Below are 22,727 nucleotides of genomic sequence, written 5' to 3' on the forward strand. Positions count from 1 at the left end.
AACTGAGCTCTGCTATCCATTCTTTTCAATGAGCATTTAGTTTCATCAATAAACCACGCTTGTCCACTGCAGCTTGGTAGAGATGATGATGATACACGGAGACAGAGAACCATTAAGTTTTGGTAATCTTTGGAGGAAGAAAGAAAATTGCAGGGAGTTGGTCATTAATCACTCAAAATGCATTAATAAAGCTCCTAATTTCATATAATCTGCAGAAGACCTCAAAGTTGCAATATGCAGGCGTAGGTAGGTGTTTGGTCACTCTCATAGGATGCGCATAGACCAAGGGAAGCGGCATCTTCAATTCAGGTGGATTAAGTGTGAGACAAATTGCAGCACGTTGTAGACAATGAATAAAAAGATTGCACAATTGCACAAGCTGAGAGGGAGAATTTGCTTTTGCTTTTGCTATAATCATCATACATATGAACACAAAATCTTCGGCTAAGAACAGCAATGTCTTCTAAAGTGAGAAACCTCAGAATCAATGTCAGGAAGATCGCTGAAACCATCAACCATTCTCCCCAATGCTTCTTTATTAGAAACCAAGCCAAGCCATTACTCTTCTTCACAAAGCACTTGCATTGTATCACCAATAACATTCAGATCAAATCCTATACCCCTACAAACCTTTAAAAATAAAGTTGTTCAAGGGATTTAAGGTGATTCTAGGATCACTTTCCATGTTTAAATCACAAGTAACCAATAAAATTGTCAAACCATGTATTTAGCTTTTGGGTTAATATACTATTTCTTACTTAAGTTTGATGCGCATGAGTCAAATATATTCACATTCAACCACATGATACCCTTCGATTTGCATACCAAATTAAACATTGAAATCAAACTCAAATTCAAATACCAAATAGCATAATATAAACCTTCATCTTTCTTTGATTTATTTTTATTATTATTATAATTACCATCATCTTATTATAGCCTTATCCCATTCAGCAGCTGAAAATTGGAATTTCAAATTGTCAGCATTGGGAAGCCAATAATTGTTGGATAAATGGAGAGGGATAGACTGAACTAATTGTGTGGCTGATAATAAGCACAAGAAAGGGAGATGAAATTAAAAGGTGCTTTGGATGGGCATAGCAAAAGGCAATGCTGCAAATTTTGTGAACCGCCCATTTCATATCTTGGTGAATATTGACTCTCTTTTCTATGTTCCGCCCATTTATCGTTTCGATGGAGTGAGTGAACTCAACCGAAGAATTAAAGGAAGTGAGGACAGTCAATACTTAGACAAATGCCAAAATTCAAACATCAAGTCGTTGAAAGTAGCAATATCATCTCCTCTCCAAATTTGTATTGTAAAAAATTTACTTAAACAATTAAACCTACTAATATAGAGGCCCAACTATAATTTGGGGGCATTGATGAAACGTGCAAGACTGAAAATGACCATAAAAAAAATAAAAAGAGAGTCTCGCATACTTGCCAGCCTCCTAGGTTTAGGTGAACAACAAAAAAGCAAGCTTACTCAGCCACTTCCATTATTTGTAAATAATACTGATAAGATAAGGGTGCACAATTTGCCTCTATTACAAATGAAACAAAAGCAAAACATGCTACCTCATCATATCCTTTTTAAATCTTTCGACATATGAAACCACTCCACTACATATGCATGTAAGGTTCTATCCACTACAATTCCTATTTCCTAGGCAACATGCTAGGGATGATTCTCTAAAGGGCACTGAAATAGCAGTCAAGTAATCTAGGAAGAGTTATGGTGCCTGCAAAGCAAATCTCAGTTTGTGGAAGGAACTTTTTAGGAAAAGCAGAGCATTTAAGTCATCAAACTATGAGCATGGCAGGAAATAGGCCGCATTTAAAGCATTTGTCCAAGTAACAAATGGAGATTAAATAAAGAAACCAGAATTTTAAATAGACAGATAGCATAAGGAACGTATACTTGTTACACAAGAACCAATGAAACAAAAGAAACCGGAAATTGCTATCATGAACTAAATATATGAGATCAAGTAAGAACAAAATGTGTGCATAAATGGTTTGGTTACTGTCCTTTGAAAGCTTAGACATGAGCAGTGCCTTCAGTGAATTTTGGATCCTCACATCTATATCGACCATCTGGTCCGATTCCAAAACCTTTTGGATCGGCAAAGACATTTTCGAGCAGCTGACTCTGAGAAGGAACGGGGCTTTCATCCGCAAACTCAACAGCATCCTCTACCACTTCATCTATCTTCTTATCTATAGCCTTTAAATCTGCTTCACTGGCCAGACTGTTCTCAATGAGGTATTTCTTCAGGGCTGTGATGGGATCTCTTGCAGCATAGTGAGCTTTCTCAGCTGCCAAAGAAGCAGAGCACAACATTGAATTAGATGACATTTCTGAACTCTTAAAGGTCCAAATTAAGAACAGAATTATGTAAAATGTTCCTCAAGATCAGGGTTCAGTAGTAATTCACTTAGAAACTCAAAATTTCATCCCTAAAAATCTAAAATTTCATATCATTTATCTTCCGAAACATAACAAACCCATCTTTATGAAACATACAGAGTTTAATAAACAAAGTAATCACTTCAACTGTAAGACAATAATATTACAGGACCAGTAGAACACAATATGCATGCAGATGGTTCCTGTTTTTATCATTCAAAGCTGCAATGTAATAAGGGCTCAATCAAAACAAACAGAATCATAAAGGAAAAATGGTGGCTTTCAAGAATTAGCAATTTAAATCATAATAAATATATACTGAGAAAAAAAAGGAATCAAATGGCTACCAGGGTCACGAAGCTCGTCGGGGTCAGCCAATGAGTGTCCTCTAAACCTGTATGTCTCGCATTCGACCAACGTTGGACCCTCTCCTCTCCTAGCCCGACCAATTGCGTCCTTAGCCACTTCCCTCACCTTCAAAACATCCATTCCATCCACATGGATGCCAGGCATCCCAAAGGCAGGTCCTTTCTTATAAATCTGAGGATCAGACGTAGCCCTCAAATGAGACATCCCAATAGCCCACAAATTGTTCTCAACCACAAACACAATGGGCAACTTCCACAAGGCCGCCATATTCAAACACTCAAAGAACTGCCCATTGTTACAAGTTCCATCGCCGAAAAACGCCAAGGTAACATGATCACAATCCGCCTCTTTTAGAACCTCCCTCTTATATTTGGAGGTAAAAGCCGCCCCCGTGGCAACGGGAATTCCTTCACCAATAAAAGCAAACCCCCCTAGCAGATTGTGTTCCCTAGAGAACATATGCATCGACCCACCTTGGCCGCGGCAGCAGCCGGTGGTCTTACCGAAGAGCTCACTCATGACGGCGCGTGCGGGGACTCCTTTGCTCAAGGCGTGCACGTGATCACGGTATGTGCTTACGACAGAATCTTGCTGCTTTAAGAGCTTAATAAAACCAGTTGAAACAGCTTCTTGGCCGTTGTAAAGATGAACAAAACCAAACATTTTGCCTCTGTAATACATCTGAGCACACATATCTTCAAATGCTCTTCCTAGTATCATATCTTCGTATAATTCCAATCCTTCCTCTTTCGTAATTAGCTGAAACAAACAAAAAAAAAAGATTTGTTAGGGAACGGATATAACCAAGACTTAAGTTGACTGCAACAGGGGGGAAAGAGAAAAAAGGGATTACGAGACTGTGGGTGGACTTGGATTTCTTTTGCTTAACAACATCGGAGACGGCAACGACAGTCCCGGATCGACGGTGGAGGTTCAATTTGGAAGAAGAACTGAGGCGGAGTTTGCGGGTAGATCCGAGGAAAAGGGAGGTGGGTTTGGGGGAAACGAGGGGTCTGTCGTGAGATGTAGGGGAAGTGGGATTGAGAGAGAAAGGCTGCGTACTGATCTTGGCTGCACAAGAAGCGCTATTCATTTTGTTACTTTAGTTCTGAGTCTGACAGAGAGTGAGAGAGGAAGGAAAAGAAGGGGGAGGGAGAGCGATATCATCAAAGAGAGAAGAAACCGAGGAGAAGGCGGAGGAAACGAGGGTAGTAATTCACTTTGCTGCGGCTATTTTACCAAAATAATCTAATAAAAAAATTATATTTTTACAAAAATAATTGAGGTTTAAAAATTTACAAAAATAACTTGAAATGAATAGTGAAATGGGGTGGTGGCTTGTCAATGTCCGCCACCACCTAGTATTTTGAACTTATGATTGTTTGATAATTGTGTCAGATTTAAAAAAATAATTTTTTTAGTTCTGGTCTATCAATGGTCGGAATCAGTGTATTTTTTTAAAATCGTATCATACTGGTATACAGGGAAAAAAATAAAAAAATTTTGAGTGCTGGCCCGTCAATCAGACTTAAAAAAATGATTTTCTTGGTTCTGGTCTTTCAATGGTCGGAACCAGTGTATTTTTTTAAAATCATATCATACTGGTATACAAGGAAAAAAAAAAAAACATTGAGTGCTGGCCTGTCAATGGCTGGCACCACCTTTACGGAATTTTTTTTACATTTTGGGGTGTCATTGGCTAGCACTAGTATACGAAAAAATTTAAAAAAAATTTATGGTAACCTGCTAATGGCCGGCACTACTTTTATGTAAATTTTTTTTACATTTTGGGGTGTTATTGGCCGGCACCAGTATACAAAAAAATAAAAAAAAATTTGGTGGTAGCCTGCCAATGGTTGGCACCACCTTTATGTAAAAAAAAATTTACATCGGCACCCGAAAATGTAAATTTTTTTTTACATAAAGGTGGTGCCGGCCATTGGCAGGCCACTACCATTTTTTTTTATTTTTTCGTATACTGGTGCCGGCCAATGACACCCCAAAATGTAAATTTTTTTACATAAATGTGGTGCCGGCCATTGGCAGGTCACCATCAAAATTTTTTTTTTTATTTTTTCGTATACTGGTGTCGGTCTGTCAACAAATTTTTTTTCTTCTTTTTTTTCCCCTGTATACCAATATGATACGATTTTAAAAAAAATACACTGATTCCGGCCATTGACAGGCCAGAACCAAAAAAAAATATATTTTTTAAAGTCTAACACAATTATCAAGCAATCATAGGTCCAAAATATCAGGTGGTGCCGGCCATTGCCAGGCCACTACCCCATTTTACTGTTCATTTCAGGTTATTTTGGTGATTGTTTTTAAACTTGGATTATTTTTGTAAATATAATTTTTTTTATTTTGATAAAATAGCCCCACTTTGCGAAATTTTTGATGTTGTGGAAAAGAAAGTAAAGCCACCAGTATTAAAGACTTTTGGGGACTTCACGTTGTAAGTTCAGTTAAAGAGCAAGTAAGACGGTTACCAAAGTGGTTTGCTCTAGTGGTAAAACATGTATTGTGCTTAAAGAGGAAATTGAATATGCAACTTTTACGAATCACACCCCAAAAATTAGTTATGACTATTAGAGAGCTTAAATTCATATAATCTCGAACTAACAGTGTAATGCCTGACATCGTTATCTACAACTGAGAGATATGATGACTAACCCTGATATCAATTGATATCAACCTTTGAAAAATCACATTCTAAAACTTAGCCATTAAGGTTAAAACTATTGAAATTAGAGAACCTGATCCATGTAAACACCACTACAAAAATCTCTTACTTTTGTATGTGTTTCTTCTTGGTTTTTTCTTGTTTTCCCTTTTTAGTGTTCTTTTAGATTTGGGAAATTCTTGAATAAAATGCACCCATAACCTAAAATAAGAAGCATAGCATTTGTATAGAATAACCGATGTTAGCATCGGCTAAATAAGGCCATTTATCATTTTAATGCATGTTATGTGATTTCTCTTTACAAGTAGTTGTCCGCAAGGTTCCAAGGCTAGATCTTTGATCGCCCGCGTTTGGGCTCCAGATTTATTCTAAAAATAACAAGAGATTAAGATAAGCTATTATCACCTATCCTAACTCAAAAATAGCCAAATTTGGTTTAGCTCAAACAGTAAAGATAGGACCCAATTGGAATGGAAGTGGGATAGAAACTGAAACAAAATTCGGGGCCACTTGTTCCGTTAATCTCATCCATCCATCCATCCATCCATCCATCCATCATCTGTAAGGGGGATAGCCTTATGCGTTTGGGGATATAAGCTTCAACTTGATAAGGCCAATTAAAGTTTCGTACTCCAACCTGGCAGACCACCCTCAAGGCAGTGGATGAGTTCAATGTCTTTTTCAACTAAAGTCAATTTCCAAATAATATATATCATGCACAAAATTAAAAGGTCCACGCCTGTGACAGAGCATTTGATAGCTGATATAGAGTTAACAGGTTCCAACAAGTTTTGCATTGTTTCTCTTGCCAGGATGATCAAAGTATTAGTGCAGCTTCATTTTAACAGCAAGACTAATATGCTAATATAGGCTAATCTCTGGTCTTTTTGAATTGGTTAAAATTTCAGTCAATAGCTTAAAGAACTACTAACCTAAAAGACACTTTGAAAACAGTGCATGCATGGCAATGGAATAAAGCACAGCAATTCAACACTCAATAACAAATGTCAAAATTTGCTCTAGAATACTGTTATATATAAGAAGGTTCAAACATACATTTCAAAAATGAAAAACTACTTAGTGCCACTTCACTAAAAAAGTACATATACCAAAATCAATAAAACTCAATAGGTAACTACTGTCATAGCTTACTGCAATGAACCAGTAATCAACCAATTCATACACTGAAAGGAGCTCCTAATCAAATAAACTGAATCCCATATCATCATCGCTCTCTTCCTCTGGCTCTTCCTGCAAAATTACCAAAGAATAATACATCAGAACAAACAGTGAAACAAAATATTAAACACAAGGAAATCAGGGTCATTTATTTGTAAATTTTAGTCCCACCTTCTTCTTCTCCTCGGCAGGAGGTGGAGCAGCAGCTCCACCACCAGCACCAGCTGCAACAGGTGCAGCTGCAGCAACTGCGGCACCAGCACCGGCAGCACCAACATTGGTTATGAGATCCTCAATGTTACACTTTTCAAAAAGCTTAGCAAACAAGCTTGGCCAATAAGATTCAACAGAGACATTTGCAGCTTTGACTAGAGTTGCAATCTTCTCAGCCTATTAGCTAAAATTAAAGAAACAAACAAACCAATATTCCCATACACATAGAGAACCTATCATTCTTTCAATAACCGAAAGCCCTTTTTTTTCCTTCGTTCATTCCGTAATTATATCATAAAAATTGAAAAACATTCAAATTATAAATCATCAAATCCAGAAATGCATAAAGGATACAGTGATGGGGATGCCATCATCATAGAGAATCAATGCGGCGTAAGAGCAAGCAGCTTCGCCGGCTGAAGACATCTTTTCTACTACCAACATTAACACAAATGAACAAAGCATTGGAACCCAATGGATATAAAGATTAACAATAATGCAAGATTATAACTGAAAAGGAAATTCCAAGGAGGCTCATTAAGAAACAATTTCCAGAAGAAAAAAAGCAGAGAATTACCTGAGAGGCGAAATCAGAGACTTCGAACACCTTTCTGAAAGCAAGAGTTGATAGGGATTTAGGGTTTCTCGTCGACTACTAAAATGGGATTTTAAAGAAAGAGTCTAAATGGGCTCTCTAGATTTCTTAGGCCCATTTAACAAACCGGTCAGTATTTGAAATTAGGCCCCTCCCAGTCACAATATGTATATCAAATTAATAATTTTATTTGCTTCATTTTTCATTTAATCTTCATGTTTTTTTTTTATTCTATTCGATCCATTTGATAATTAAATCATTGGTGGATTTAAAAAATATTATCTTCAAAATTTTAATTGATTCTTTTTAAAAAATTTGTAATAAGTAACTATGTTTTATTTTAAAAGTTATACATATTTTAATTTAAGCATAATGATAAATTTAGAATATTTATATGCTTTGTCAATTCGATCTTTATTATTATTTTAATTAAATTTGGCTTTTAATATTTTAAAAGAGTCGAATTTGACCATTAATATTTCAAAAGAGTCAAATTGATTTTTTATGGAAATACTAAGCAAAATGTTAAAATTTTAAACATAGGAGCCCTCTTATATTTCATGTGTACTTCATGTTTTTTTAAATTTTTATAAATTTTAAATTATTTATTGATTTGACATATAAGACAAATAATATCATTTTAATATGAAGTACACTTAAACTATCATACGGATTGTCACTCCAACATTGTTAACAATTAATGTTTTAGTTAACATTTTGTTAAAAAATTTAACTCTTTTAAAAGATTAATAATCAAATTTAGTTAAAATAATAATAATTAAAGTAAAAAATGTAAATATCAAAAACTAAATTTATTATATCTTTACTTTATTTGATACCAATTTATTTTATTGGTTTCAATATTGTATAATCCATTAATTTATTCAAACCATACAGTAAAAAAATAAAATGTCTTAATCTTGTAATTATTTCATTGATTCTCTGAATATATATTGTAATAAAAATAGGAAGGAATCATTACAAACTAACAGAATTGCCATGCAATGTGCTTTATCATATATTTATTTGATTTCATTTGATTTATATTAGAAAAGAGATAGTATATATTTTCAATAACATTCATGGTTGTCGAGTCCACCAATATAAACCTACGTCTAATTTGCAATTTAAGCAGTATAGGGAGTAGGGTCGATCCCTCAGAGACTGAGTTTACTGCAAATTGTTGCTCTCTTGACCAGATTTATGTCGGGGTAGTTGTCGTGCCCAAGATATTAAGAGGGAGGATAAAATCGAAAACCTGGAACCTGAAATAAATAAATAAAACGCGTAAAAAGTAAAAGTTGAAAATGAAATTTAAAAAAAACAGTTAAATAAATTTGAAGAAAATTTAATTAGAATAAGCTCAGCTTTAGGCACGGATTTTTCCTCGTCTTTAAACCGATCCTCGAAATTAGATGAACTCTTTTCCAATAAGCTAGTTATAGCTACCAAGGACACCTAGGACACCAACTCTTCCTTGTGTAAATTAGTTATGAAACGTCCAATAACTAACCCTTACCGGTCGAACAACCACGAAACGTTCCTGATTTAGAACTTCGGCAGCTTTGCGTTCAAGAAGAGCCTAACTCGAACCAATGCCCTCAACCGCGTGGGACATTTAAATCCGGTTACTACTTCCCTTGACGGAACCAAACAGCAATCTCCACTTGGCACGCCAATGTGTTCACAGAAAACCGATTAGAATCGATCCTTTCGGAATTCCAACTGTACGTCTAACCACACTAAATCAAACGACGTCTTTTTTTTGACTTAGTGTTGATCTGATTTTGTGATTTGACAAAATCATACTCTTAATCCGAAGAAATAATAAGTACTGGAATTTAAGAGTTAAATTGTTTGGGTGCATAACTCACGGGTTTTGACGAGGCTAACTCCGACCTAAAGCTGAAAATGGATTTAGTTAACTAAGGGTTGGGGCATGTTGGTATTGGATAAATTAAATAAGGTAAAGATGGGTGAAAATGATGGGTGGCGCGATTAAGTATGGGGGCTGGAAATTTGGTAATGAATTAAAGTGGATGGTTAGCTGCTGGAAATGAAAAGGGAATTTGAAAAAGGAATTGCAAATGGCTTAAGTTGGTGGCTAGCTAGGAATTAATAAATTGAAGAAAAAAATTAAAAACAACAAAATGCTACGTGAGAAATGAAGAAAAGATTGCTTTCAAATATGAGAGCTTGATTTATTGCTTGATTCAAGACTTGATGATTAAAATGAACAAAGTATTCCACTATTTATACTAGTGGCTTTGCTAAATAAAGAGCCAACTAGTAGGGGTGAGCAAAACCCGATTCGACTCGAAAAAATCGAAAAAAATTCGAATTTCGAGTTAAACGAATCGAGTTATTCGAATCAACTCGAATTTTTTTTCGAATTTCGAGTTCGAATCGAGTTGAATTTTCAAATTCGAATAACTCGAATAATTCGAATAATTCGAATATCAAACTATAATATTTTACATTTTTACTCCAAACTCCTAAACCTTTTTACTTTTCCCTCAAAACTTTTACTCCTTCCCACTTTCCCCCCAAAACTTTTACTCCCCTCCCCTTCCAACCCCTCAATCTACCCAAAATCCATTTCCCACCAAAATTTTACTCTCCCATTTATTTTTTCTCAAAATTTTACTCCCCAAAACCCTCAAAACCTTTTATTTTCTCCCAAAATTTTTACTCTCTCCCACTTTTCCCCTAAAACTTTTATTCCCTTCCCATCTCACCTCCCATCTACCCCAAACCCTCCCCCTCCAATTTTTTTTTTAAATATTTTTCCTCCAAAATTTTACTCCCCCTATTTACTTTCCCTTAAACTTTTATTTTCCAAAACTTTTTATTTTCCCCCTAAACTTTTACTTCTCACCCTTTACCCTCAAATAAAAAATCAAAATTATTCAAAAAAAATTCACTAAACATAAATAGTAATAATTTTATTTATATCTACTATTTATATTATTAAATTAAATTTCACATTTTATATTATTTATATTATTTATATTATTGAATTGTTTAGTCATATTGAATATTTATATTAAAATTGAATTATTAATTATGCCATAAAATATTCGTGTTAAAATTTTATATTATCAATTTCACATTTTATTTTTAAAATAACTTTTATTAAAAAATCATATTTTTACATTTAATATATTTTTAATTCCAAAATACATAGTGACAAGAATCAAGATAATTGAAACAACTAAGCAAGCAAAAAAACACTAACCAATATATAAAAAATTAATAAATAAATTATGAGGTGATGAAAGTTAATAAAAATTTTGATTAAGGTGGACAAATTTTATTATGATGGGTGACAGTGGTTACAAGGACCCAAAATTATTTTTTAAAATTTAACTCGAACAAATATATTCGATTCGAATTCCATCTCACTCGACTCGATTCGAGAAAACTTCAAATAAAGTTAGGATGATAAAATGAGATTCGAAAACTCGATTAACTCGAAAATTTTCGATTCGATTCGATTCGATCGAATGCTCACCCCTACCAACTAGTATAGAAAATCAAGGAATAAAATATTAAAAATCCTAACATAGTCTCCCACTAAGTCAACCAAAAATTTCAGCTAATTAATCTTCCTTCTTTGCTCATTTCTTCAATCTAGCCCAATTGTTTCCTTTTTCTTCTATTTAGCCCCAAATTGGACACCTGCACAAAATTCAACAAAAACATGGAAAAATTAGTGGTGCACTCTCATAAATTAACCAATTTAATTACATAAAATATGTAACTTTAGCATTTAATCAAACATATTATATTTTTTTTACTTACATTTCATATATTTTTTTTATATATTATGCATGTCTGTTTTACGATGCATGTTTAGGATTCGTGATTGTCCCTCTCAACAATGTTGTCTCTAAGGTTCGAACTTAGATTTTCCCCTTGAGAGTACAATGTGTTTTACCATTGCACCCAACCACTTATTGGTATATTTCATATTTTTAGTAAACTATTCGTGTTAAATTTTCATGTATTTAAAAGAAAAACATTTATTTTTTTATATATTAAGGTGTTGTGTTTATATCATATTGTTATTATTGTGGTTCATTGCACTTATATCATATATCAATCCATGACATATTTATATAATTTATCATGATAACTAAATATACATAAAAACTTGTGATGTAAAGTGTTGCAAAACATAATCATCTTAAGTTTAAAATTGCTCTATCTAAATGATATTCAATTTTGTATGATATAATGATTGAGAAATATTGTTTTTCTCGATTAAATTTTATACATTTGGACAATTTTAATATAAGGTTGGAGACAAACAATAAATTAGTTCCAAATATTATAATCTCTTCCAATGAAATGGTTTGTATAGAATGATACAACCGGCATGCATGCTTCGGCTCAAAACATGACCCATTAAACAAGAGATCCCCATCCCTTGGATTCCATTCCAACGATATGGTGTCCAACCCCAACGGAAAAACAACATATTTGATCCATTAAACAAAGAGAATACACTAAAAGTACAATGAACCCATGTGATGACTTGATTGTTAAGTGTGTTCCCTGCCTCAGCTGTGGCCTAATTTCAAGTCGCGTTAGTCATGTTAGTTGTTCGGCAGTGGTAGAGCCAAAAAAATCTTTTTGGCTCTATATCTTTATAATTTTTGAAAGGTTAAATCAAAATTTTATCATTTTAAGGTCAAAGTACAATTTTACCATTGCTAATTTAAATTTTTAAAAATTATAAAGGGCGCAAATTGAAAATCTACCATTTTAGGGAGGCCATATTATTATTCGGGCTTTACCCTGTTTTAATAATTCACCAAAAAAGTGAAGAAATACAAAATAACAGATTATCTGTTAAATACCATATTATTATCCTATCTTTGAAAAGTATATAAATAATGAAAAAAGAAAAAGAAAAATTACATGTTACATTCTTTGACCCATAAATTAAATTGGGGTTCAAAGATACAACCATTGGATGCTCTTTGCAACCGAGACAAAATCATTCTATTAATTAGTGTCTTAAGGTTGAATCCAAGGCCAACATTTAGTTTCCACCATATGCAAATTCAAGGATGAATATGATTTCTTCTCTTAAAGGCTAACAAAGTAATCAAAGAGACCCTATTCTCCCAGGACGAAACATTTATGATGAATTTTGATGTCTAAATTAGGTGATGAATTAGTGAGGTTTAGACGCATGTTCCTTGACTAAACAAATCCCTTGCTGGAATTTCTTCAGTTATGCCTCTTGTTATGCTAAATGTTTCCTTTTTGCTTAAGTCCCTTTCAAAAGATCTTGATTATCTTATAAAAGACACCACATACCTCAAAGGTCTTGATTATCTTCAGTTATGACTAAAATGATGGTTTCTTTTCAGTAGGTGTTTGGGAAGCTTGTGAGGGACCTATCCTTTTTCCCATTACCCTGGTTGTTGTTGTCGTTGATGCTGTAGGTGGTGGTGGTATATTCATTGTTGATGTGGACGTTGGTTTGTTTTCAGTAGCTTGTGAATGGCTTGATCACATTCCCACTACCCCTATTGCTGTAGGTGGCGTTGTTGTTGTTGATGGTGGTGTTGATGTCGTTGCCGCCGTCGCTGCAGTTCCTGTATCAACACTCATAGCATTTTGCATTCAACTTACCTTAGCAATAGGCACTTATACAACAACAGATTAACTAGTTCTATACTATACCAATGTATTTGAACATTTTATAAAACAATCACCTGTGGTAGTTGCTGCCATTGGCATTGAAGATGGAAGTGACAGGTTTATCGTTGAGCTATATTGTTGAGGCAAATACGGGTATTGTACGATTTGCGGATATTGAACTCCAAAACCATGAGCTTGATTATTTTGTGCATAAAGTGGAAAAAAATTATGAAACATCCCTGGTGTTATTGATGCCCCAGAAGTGTAGTAAGGTGAAATCTGTTGACCTCCATAGAGACTATAATAGTTCTGCAAAACAACATTAAATTCAGCTAAGGCAATTCCAAAGGAACTGAGGTACTGTATTTTGTAAACACTAACCAAAGGATAAATGCTTTCTTGTGAAAATCCGGTGTACCTGTAAGTAAACAAATATAGAATGATGGTGATGAAACATAATAAATAAAACAACCCAAAGTGCTAAAATATTGTAGGCCAAAATAAAATGTCATAGTATTTCAGTTTTGCTCTCACCCATAAGCTGAGTAAGGAATTGAATATTGACAGGCAGGTTGTTGGATATAAGCTGATGGGGAACCATGATAGCTAGGCGGTGCCGTCAATCCAGGACCATGTGCTGGTCTAAACCGTCCCGCCCCTACATTTCATTTCATTAGATCAAAACCAAGATGCAAATGCATTTCCAATATAGAAAAAAAATTTAATGGTAATAAACAATGGGAAGGGAAGAAAGAAAGAAGAAAACCTTGTTGAGAAATCATTGGAGGAGTCTTTTGAGCACCCAAGGAAGCAAGATTGCAGTTTGCCCGCTTTCCATCAATAATAGGTGCAGGGTTTTGGCATGCTCTCATAGCTGCCTCTGGATCCTTAAAGGTAACCTAAAAACCAATATGTAGAAAAAGGATTCATTTGACATTGTCATAGCATCGATAACAAAAGAAACAAACAAGGCTTTTTTTTTTCTTTTTTTATTTTATAAAAGGGATCAATAACTTACAAATCCATAACCCTTGGATCTCCCAGTAGTCTTATCTGTGATCACAACAGCCTCAAGAATCTCTCCAAATTGCTCAAAATAACGCCTTATGGTATCTCTTTGAGTTTCCCACGCCAATCCACCAATAAAGATTTTCGTAAAAGTTGTGTCATTGAACTGCTCTGGATTGTTCCCACCCACAATTTGAAATTCTCTTTGTTGAGACATAGACCAAGTAAACCAGGGAGATAAAGATTGAAGAAAAAGGATAAATGGAAGACCAATACAAAAATCAACCACCACAGAAGCCAAATATAACAAAATGGCGAAAGGAAATAAAAATAGGTTTGGATGATCAAATCAATCAAATGCCAAAGCTTCCTCAAACACTCGTGCAGCACTTATGCATCCTCTTTTTTGTTTCTTCTTCTTCTTCTTCTACCCGTTGTTTTTCTAATGCTATAATAACTGCCACTTTTTCACAACCAAAACTCCTCAGATTCCTCAATAATGATAGCCCTAAACAGCAAACCATTGCTATTGAGAAGGCAGAATTAATAAATAAATAATAAAATTGAAACCCTTCCATAACAAGTATAATATGTACATCATACTCTTACCTGTACGGCTGTACCAACTTGCAACATCATTGAGAGAGGAAAAAAGGAAGGAAGAAAGAAGGGTGATAATATAAATGAGGATGAGAGAAAAAGGGGGGGAAAAGTTTCTAAACCCAACCTTTTACATACGTACATTATTAATACATTTTAGCGTGTTGAAGGCGAAGGGTTTCCCTGTATCCAACCATCAATTTAATTTTCTCTATTTGTATTGCATGTTCTGTTTCAAGCAGTCCTTCATTCATACAACCTTGAGTATGAGTCTCAGTTTCTCGCTTTGTTGTTTCTGTTTGGCTTTGTTCAACTCCCCCCTCCTCTGTAGCTATTCCTTTACCCGGAAAAAGACGCAGGTTTTGATAGCCTAAATTAGTAATGTTTTTTTTTTTTTTTAAATTCAACTAATTAATGATATTGCAGGGAGGAACCAAATTAAAATATAGATGCTAATTTTAAATTCAAGCACAATCCTTTATCATTTAATTTAATAATTAAAAAGTATTCTTAATTTGATTTAATTAGTATAAGTCCAAATGTTTATTTTATAATTTCCCTAACACAAGGCAACCGTATTAACTTATATTAATCCCTAGGTTTCTCTTTAAAGAAAGAAAACCCTTTTGTTTGAATTATATTTTACTTTGACTCTAGAGCTTATGGACTGATCTTTGACATTGTCACACACATATTTGTATAACAAAATAGTTTTAGCCAAATTTAGACTTTTTATTTTCGGTATAATTATTATTTGATATCAAAGTATATGATAATATTTCATCTTCATTTCAAATTAATTAAGATATTTTATCTGTAACAAGTTGATTATTAAAGAGTGGAGAATATAATGAAAGATGGATTTGTACAATAGTTTTTATAAATAAAGTTAAAATATTAACACATCTAACATGTTTAAATAATAAATATATCTAGAAATTAAAAACATCAAAATTGATGTACTAAAACTTACATATTTTATCTATTTAGGGCTGAGCATTCAACCGAATCGAGTCAAAATTTTTTAAGTTAATCAAGTTGATGAGTCATATTTTGTCATCCTAACTCGATTTAATTTTTTTCGAATCGAGTCAAGTAAAATGAAATTTGAGTCAAACCGAATCAAGTGAAATTGTTTGAATTAAATTTAAAAATTAAATATATCAAATTAAAATCTTGCTACAAGATAACTTATTCGATAGTGGAGCACATAATTTTGAAACCATATATATTTGAAAAAGTTTCAAAGCAAAAAATAAAAAAAACTTTTAACACAATAAATTTGAATCATTAATTAACTTATTTAGATCCAAAATTATTATTTTAGAAATTTTAAAATTTTAAATTTCTTTATATATTCTTTAGATTTTTTAAAATTATTATAATTTTTTTAAATATAAATTTTGAAATTTTTATAAATATTTTAAATTTTTAAAATTTGTTTTTTTAAATTATGAGAGAGAGACTAATTTGCTCATTTTCAAAATTGACAATGGCCAAAAGGTATTTACACCAATGTGTTATTTGAATTATTCGAGTTATTTGAATTGTAAAATTAAACTCGATTCAAATTGAAACTCAAATTACTTATTCGAATTAACTTAAATAATTCGATTTGATTAACTTGAAATTTGAATTTTTTTTCAAACCGATTTGAGTTTTACTAACACTTGTATTTACCAATAACTTTTTAACTTTTATGTTGCATGGGATGCATTACTCTACTATTAAAGGTAAGTTTATTTTCAAAATAATGGCTGAACTGGTAGGTAAACATCTTTGAAATTTGTATATAGATTTACGTGATGTTGTTGGATAATTTAAGTAGAGACTGTCGAAACCACTTTTTAAATTAGAAAAAAGGGGATCGACTTTGAAAATGAAAATGGGAGTCGCCACTGATCTTTTATTAAGGTGTGACCGGTTCACCATTAAAGATGATTTTGGTCTGCGAATTTTGAGAAAATAAGTTCGGGAGTCGGTTACGTACGAGGAAGGGTTAGCACCCTCGTAATGCCCAAAATTGGTACCAAATTGATTGCTTAATGTCTTAATGTTGAAACCTTGAAAAGATTTTAAAAAACGCTCCTTGATGAGAAAACTTGAATAACTAAATGGAATGATAAGGTGCACTCATTTTGCAGAAATAAATTGTCACACTCAGTGAGTTAAGGTGCTACAATTCAATCTTTGAAATTAAATTTGTCCCCCTATTTTTTAAAGAAAATCATGCACTTTAAGAAGGGTATTTGATTATTTAAGTCAATCGAGAAATCAGAATCCAGTAAGTTAGGGTCCAATTTCTCGAAATTCTTAAACACCAAATATTGCCTTTATTTTAAAATCGAGATAACAAAATGTCGTATCCAGTAAGTTAGGATCAAACATTTTGAAATCTTAAGAACTTCATTTAATAATTGCAGGGTTTTAATAAAATGGGCGCTTGGTTATCTAAATTCATCGAGAAGAATCGAAACCCAGTAAGTTAGGGCACAATTTTCTCGAGAATCTATGAATGCCAAGCCCTTTTTAAAGATTGTGAAATAAAACAATTATGAAGCTTTAATAAAATTCGACTCTTGCAAAGGAACATGATTAAACGACTATACACATAATGTAGAAGATAAATAACAATTTAAACTTAAACTAGAAACAATTAAACAAATAATAGGCAAATACAAACATCGACTTTAATCATATTATACAAACATCCCTATTAAAAATTAAGCAACCCTAAATTTATAATCAATGAAAAACAAAAGAAAAACAACAATAACAATAAGTAATACAAAATATTTGGTACAATTTGGTAATAGAACTAAGAAAACAAATAAAAGGTTTGAATGAATTTTAACGAAAGATTTAAAAAATAAAAACGAAATGAAATAAAAGTGAATAACTTTAAAATTAATGCCTACATTTTGATTTATATAAATAAAATCTAGTATAAATAATAGTATGTACATAATAATAATATATAGAAGTTAAAATAAAACAACAAATTTAAAAGGAATAAGGATTCCATACATAAATATATCATTTGAAATTAATAATGTATTATTATATATATACATACGTATAGTAAAAAAATATTATACATACATATATATGAAAAATATATAAATTAACTTTTTATAAAAATATAAAGTTAATTATATATATAAAAAAACAAATATATAAAAAAAGTATGATAATAAAAAATACAATAAATTTCCTAATAAAATAAAAAAACTAAATAACAAGTAGGATTAAATCGCAAACAAAACCAAACTAACAGGGAACAACTAAGATTAAGGAAGAGTGGGGGACCATGTTGCAACACCCGTATTACATGGGGGCCCGATTGGGAAATATCCCGCTTCCCCAAAACGCGGCGTTGCAAGCTAGGTCGAAATGCAACAATGACAAAAATGCAGAGCAAAATTGAAAAAAAAATAAAGGGGATCGATTTAAACGCGCTGTAAAAATAGAAAAGACAATTTGTGCAAATCGCCCAACGGAGGCCAAAACGCGCGGATCCTTCCCCGGGTCGGGTCACCGCGCGAGTTGCTGGGGTTAATCGGCCAACACGACACCGTTTAAGGGCCACTGAAACAGGCCCTAAACGATGTCATTTTACGCGCTATAAAATGCCCCCATAACTCTAAAAACAGTATGTTGAAAACAAACCCTAGCCTCCACCCTCCTACCGCTTCGGCTTGACGTCCCGGAGCCCTCAAACCTCGCCTCAACTCCGATGACTGCGGAGAGAGCAAGAGCTCGGCTACCAGGTACGTTCCTCCTTTTCTTTTTATTGTTTCTCTTAATAAACGATCAATAGATGCTAAAATAAAAAACTGAAGGGAAAAGAAAGAAGCGATTTGCGAATAAAAAAAAGGGAACCCAGAAATCACCTTCTTTTTTATTTTGATTTTCGTATTCTCAATGCCTCTTTTTTTGTTACAGCATACTCTTGGTTTTTATAGTATCTATTTACAGAATAAAATAAAATAAAAAATCCAAACAAATCGCCCTCGCTCTGTTATCCTTGCTTTTTCTCTCTACCCCTTTCGTGTGCCGTTGTTGTCTGTTTTACTGCTCTTTTGTTCGTCTCTTGTAGGTACGATGTGCAGAGGTGCGGACGTGGCACGTACGGAGGCGAAGGCGTAAGGGCATAGGCTTGGCACGTGCGGAGGAGTTGGGGCTACTGCGGCGCTAGGGCTTGCTCGCTGCTAGGGTTTCTGCCATTAGGTTGGGGTTTGGGCTGAGTTGGGCCATTAGGTGTTTAGGCTAGAGTTTGGGTTTGTACTGGGTCATTTATAAATGGACTTGGCTTGTATTTTGGGTCTTGGTATATTTTGGGGTTAGAGTCTGTATTTTTTTGGTAAATTGATCTAGGCCAATTGTAAATGGACTGTTTTTGGACTGAATTTTATTTATTATTTTTCTTGGTTTTTCTGCTTATCCTGAATGGGCCCCGGGCAAATTGGGTCTATTACAGAGACGATAGAACTAGAGATTTATATAGAAATAAATAGTAGGCTTCGAGGTGCAGATGACATTTTTTAAAGAGAATTCTTCGCCCCACATAAAGTTACTAGAGGGTTAAGACAAAGGTCCTTCCGAGAAATAACGAAGTTTTGAATTTCCTTTGATTAACAAAATCGAAGAATTCTCGAATTCTTATTCTAATTTCTGAAATTGAATTAATTGTAATTTAATTTGTGAGCACCAGAGTCCCTCTATTTATATGCACTCAATAAATACAATTTTGAAGAGCCACAAATTTTTATTTTGAAAATACTTCTTGGAAAAAACATGTCTCGTGGAAATGTATTTATTAGATGATAAATCATTACTTTTAATTTGAATAGTGATAGTAAATAATTAATTTACAAAGTTTATAGACTTTTAATTTGAATATTGATAGTGAATAATTAATTTATCATCTAAAATTTATAGGTTGCGTTTGATAGTTGATTTTATGCTTTTTACATTTCACTGTTAAAATGTAATGAAAACAACGGTAAACTCGGCTAAAAATAAAAAAGAATAATTGTAATTCATTTTAATCACTTACCTTTCATCTCTCAGTCTGCAAGTAGATTCTCTCCGACCAATTACCTCTTTTTGTTTCTTGTTTCCCCCCCCCCCCTTCTGGCTCTGCCCACTGCCGCTGTTCTGCAGCCAAGATACACCAGCGACAGAGAGCTCTTCCTCTTTTCTGTTTTTTCTCCTTTTTTAGTTCTCTGATTTGTTTTCTTTTTCTTTGCAGGTTCTGCTTGACTTCAAAACAAGGAGTTCTTTTTCTTTTATTTTCGGTTGCTGGTGGATTGTTTTTTTTCTTTGGTTTTACTATTGGGACTTGGGTTCCCTCGAATTTATGGTTGGGTTTGCAGGTTTAGGGTGATGAGGGTTGGAGTTGATGGTGGTGATCAAATGGCTGAGGTGAAGATGGTGATGGAAGGTGTTCAAGCGAGAGAGAGATGAAAGTGTCTTTCACTTGTATCTACAAGTAGATTCTTTCTATGAAGAAAGATGAAAAGAAAAAGGTTGAGGCTGAATGAAAGAAACAAAACTACATTGTTTCAATTTTGTTAGGCTTAAAAATAAAAGCTAATTTGAAATTATAAACATTACGTGTAATTTTTTTTAGAAAAAAAAGTGACATCAGATTTTTATCCAAAATTTTAATCAGTGTTGAATATTTAAATTGTAATTTTTTTTTAATTAAGTGAATGTTTGTCGTAACCTATATATTGCTATACTTTCACGTGAAACTTAAGCACACCTAAAAGGGATAAACTGGCGATGGTAATTAACTCCCACAATTGAAGCAAAAGGGGTTTCGCACTTGTGAACAACATATATCAAAACTGATAGCATTATACAAGTCTTTGTATTTTGCTTTAATCTAAAGATGGATTTAAATAATATTTTTCAGTATATTTTCTTTGTATTTCGCAAAAAATAAATGTTTAATGATTCAATATCTCCCTCCTGCAAAGTCAACCTCTTATTGTTTAAAAATAAAAAAATTATATATTGTTATAATTAAATATAAATAACAATATTTTACTTAAAGTCAAGTCAAACTGGATCAAATTATGGACAAAATCTCTTTACCTTAGATCCCTATGTCATGTCAAGCTAATCAGAAACGTAAGCATGTCTGAAAATATTTTTTCACTACAACATTGACCTTGTTAGGACAATTGCTTTTATTGTTACTTCTATTGTCACCAGCTTTGTCACATTTATCACAAGTTAAATATTCGGAGATTTCAACACTCTTTTGCACACTAATCTCCTCATCACACTAAACTCTTTCAAATTCACACACTAATTCTTGAAAATAGTAAAATAATGCATTATTACTTGTGAATCGCATACATATGATTGGGAAATAAGATCATAAACAACATGTATATTGTATGAAATAAAGATATTATCCATGTCCAATAGTTTAATGCCACAACAATAATTTCATCATGAATTTTAGGATTTTCATTTGAATTTAATTTTTTATTAAGACAAAAATACTAATATGACATTAAACTATTCAAAAATAAATACAGATAATGTCACGTCTCTGTTCCATATAATCCTTTTCCTATATATCATTGGTTGAAAAACTCTTCATTGCAACCACCAATGAGATGGTTAATTATGGCAATCATGAATGTCGAAACCATTTTTTGATTTGAAAAAAAAGGGAATCGACTTTGAAAATAAAAACGGGAGTCGCCACCGATTTTTTATTAAGGTGTGATCGGATCACCTAGAAAATAATTTTAGGTCTACGAATTTTGAGAAAACAGGTTCGGGAGTCGGTTACGCCCGAGAAAGGGTTAGCACCCTCGGGTACCGAATTGATCAATTTATGTCTTAGTATTAAACTTTGAAAAGCTTTTAAAATACGATCCTTCCCCTTTCTTATTAAGTTCATAAAAGATGTATGGATAAATTGATGCGAATACCAAAGACCTCCTTATCTTAGAGTAATAAAATGACACACCCAATACGTTAGGGTACGACATTTATAGTCCTCGAGAATAAGTTTGTCTTTTGATTTTCAAAACTTGCGGGGTGAGATTTAAAAAGGATATTTAATTGCTTTGAGTCCGATGAAAAATTGAAACCCAATACGTTAGGGCACGATTTCTCAAAGTTCCGAGCATTGAATATTGCCCTTATTATTTTTTAAATCCTCATTTCGAGAAAACGACATATCACATCCAATACATTAGGACGCAACTTATCAAATTCCCAAGATTGAGTTTTATGTATTTTGATTAAAGAAAACTTTCGATTATTTAGATTCAACGAGGAGAAATAGAACCCAATACATTAGGGCTTGATTCTCTCGGGAATTCCAAATATCGGGTATTGCCTTTATTTCCCAACATTTCCCTTTTTTTTACGAATTCAGGAAAAAATCGATGTAATGTTAAATTTATAATGTATGAATAAACGGTCACGTTGATAAATGACAATAATATGAGAGCAAATAAACAAATTATAACATACCACACCACATTTTAATAAACAAATAAATGAAACGGAATAATCGAACAAATAAACAAACAAACAAATAAACAAATAAATCAGCTACACCACACGCATCATTTTATACATCACTAGAAACAATCCAAATAAATAAAACGAAATAGTAGAAAGCAATTTTACATAGCTGATAGTTTAAGACAAGTAATTTAGGAAATCAATTCGAAATGAATGACAAAATACTTCAAACAAACAATACATGAAACCAAGGATGGATAATACTAACATAGCTTAAAATGAATAAATAAAATAAATATATAAATAAAAACCGTATCTTTTTCTTTATTAACAATAAAAGATAAAAGAAAAAAGGGTTAAGGGACGATATAAACATGATAGTTTAAAACAAAAAGTGTAAATAAAGACTTTAAATAAATATTAGGTGAATCGTTTAAAATAAATAAATAATATATGTGAAACTTAAAATACATAATAATAAAAGAAGAGCCCCTTTTTTTGAA

General features: G+C 32.9%; 3 protein-coding genes across 4 annotated transcripts; all 3 read right to left on the reverse strand.

Moving 5' to 3' along the window:
• Positions 1–1,871: 1,871 nt before the first annotated feature.
• On the reverse strand, positions 1,872–3,999 carry LOC105802846 (pyruvate dehydrogenase E1 component subunit alpha-3, chloroplastic). Its single transcript, XM_012634726.2, has 3 exons — positions 3,636–3,999; positions 2,761–3,541; positions 1,872–2,322 (listed from the first exon to the last, which is right to left on the reverse strand). Exons 1-3 carry the CDS (start codon positions 3,873–3,875, stop codon positions 2,045–2,047), a joined length of 1,299 nt encoding a protein of 432 aa, XP_012490180.1. The 5' UTR covers positions 3,876–3,999; the 3' UTR covers positions 1,872–2,044.
• A 2,474-nt stretch (positions 4,000–6,473) lies between these two features.
• Positions 6,474–7,568, reverse strand: LOC105802845 (60S acidic ribosomal protein P1). 2 transcript variants are annotated; one of them, XM_012634724.2, is made up of 4 exons: positions 7,438–7,568; positions 7,215–7,294; positions 6,819–7,037; positions 6,474–6,719 (listed from the first exon to the last, which is right to left on the reverse strand). In XM_012634724.2, the coding sequence occupies exons 2-4, from the start codon at positions 7,284–7,286 to the stop codon at positions 6,666–6,668; spliced, it is 345 nt and encodes a 114-aa protein (XP_012490178.1). In that variant the 5' UTR covers positions 7,287–7,294; positions 7,438–7,568; the 3' UTR covers positions 6,474–6,665. The 2 variants fall into 2 exon arrangements, with proteins under 2 accessions (XP_012490178.1, XP_012490179.1); XM_012634725.2 differs by having other exon boundaries at positions 7,215–7,291; positions 7,438–7,542.
• A 5,046-nt stretch (positions 7,569–12,614) lies between these two features.
• Positions 12,615–14,601, reverse strand: LOC105802844 (uncharacterized). Its single transcript, XM_012634723.2, has 6 exons — positions 14,132–14,601; positions 13,880–14,012; positions 13,648–13,771; positions 13,495–13,531; positions 13,188–13,422; positions 12,615–13,067 (listed from the first exon to the last, which is right to left on the reverse strand). Exons 1-6 carry the CDS (start codon positions 14,336–14,338, stop codon positions 12,982–12,984), a joined length of 822 nt encoding a protein of 273 aa, XP_012490177.1. The 5' UTR covers positions 14,339–14,601; the 3' UTR covers positions 12,615–12,981.
• Between the last annotated feature and the right edge of the window lie 8,126 nt (positions 14,602–22,727).

Source organism: Gossypium raimondii, chromosome 11, assembly GCF_025698545.1.
Source record: "Gossypium raimondii isolate GPD5lz chromosome 11, ASM2569854v1, whole genome shotgun sequence".
Lineage (NCBI taxonomy): Eukaryota > Viridiplantae > Streptophyta > Magnoliopsida > Malvales > Malvaceae > Gossypium > Gossypium raimondii.

Excerpts from the sequence above, each read along its gene's own strand:
- LOC105802846 (XM_012634726.2), bottom strand. The coding sequence starts at position 3,875 with ATGAATAGCGCTTCTTGTGCAGCCAAGATCAGTACGCAGCCTTTCTCT. Across the intron at positions 3,542-3,635 it reads CCAAGTCCACCCACAGTCTC|CTAATTACGAAAGAGGAAGG; the intron begins GTAATCCCTTTT and ends TGTTTGTTTCAG. Across the intron at positions 2,323-2,760 it reads CGACGAGCTTCGTGACCCTG|CTGAGAAAGCTCACTATGCT; the intron begins GTAGCCATTTGA and ends CTTCTTTGGCAG.
- LOC105802845 (XM_012634724.2), bottom strand. The coding sequence starts at position 7,286 with ATGTCTTCAGCCGGCGAAGCTGCTTGCTCTTACGCCGCATTGATTCTC. Across the intron at positions 7,038-7,214 it reads ATGATGGCATCCCCATCACT|GCTGAGAAGATTGCAACTCT; the intron begins GTATCCTTTATG and ends TTTAGCTAATAG. Across the intron at positions 6,720-6,818 it reads CTGCCGAGGAGAAGAAGAAG|GAAGAGCCAGAGGAAGAGAG; the intron begins GTGGGACTAAAA and ends GTAATTTTGCAG.
- LOC105802844 (XM_012634723.2), bottom strand. The coding sequence starts at position 14,338 with ATGTCTCAACAAAGAGAATTTCAAATTGTGGGTGGGAACAATCCAGAG. Across the intron at positions 13,772-13,879 it reads TCCAATGATTTCTCAACAAG|GGGCGGGACGGTTTAGACCA; the intron begins GTTTTCTTCTTT and ends AATGAAATGTAG. Across the intron at positions 13,532-13,647 it reads ATTCCTTACTCAGCTTATGG|GTACACCGGATTTTCACAAG; the intron begins GTGAGAGCAAAA and ends GTTTACTTACAG.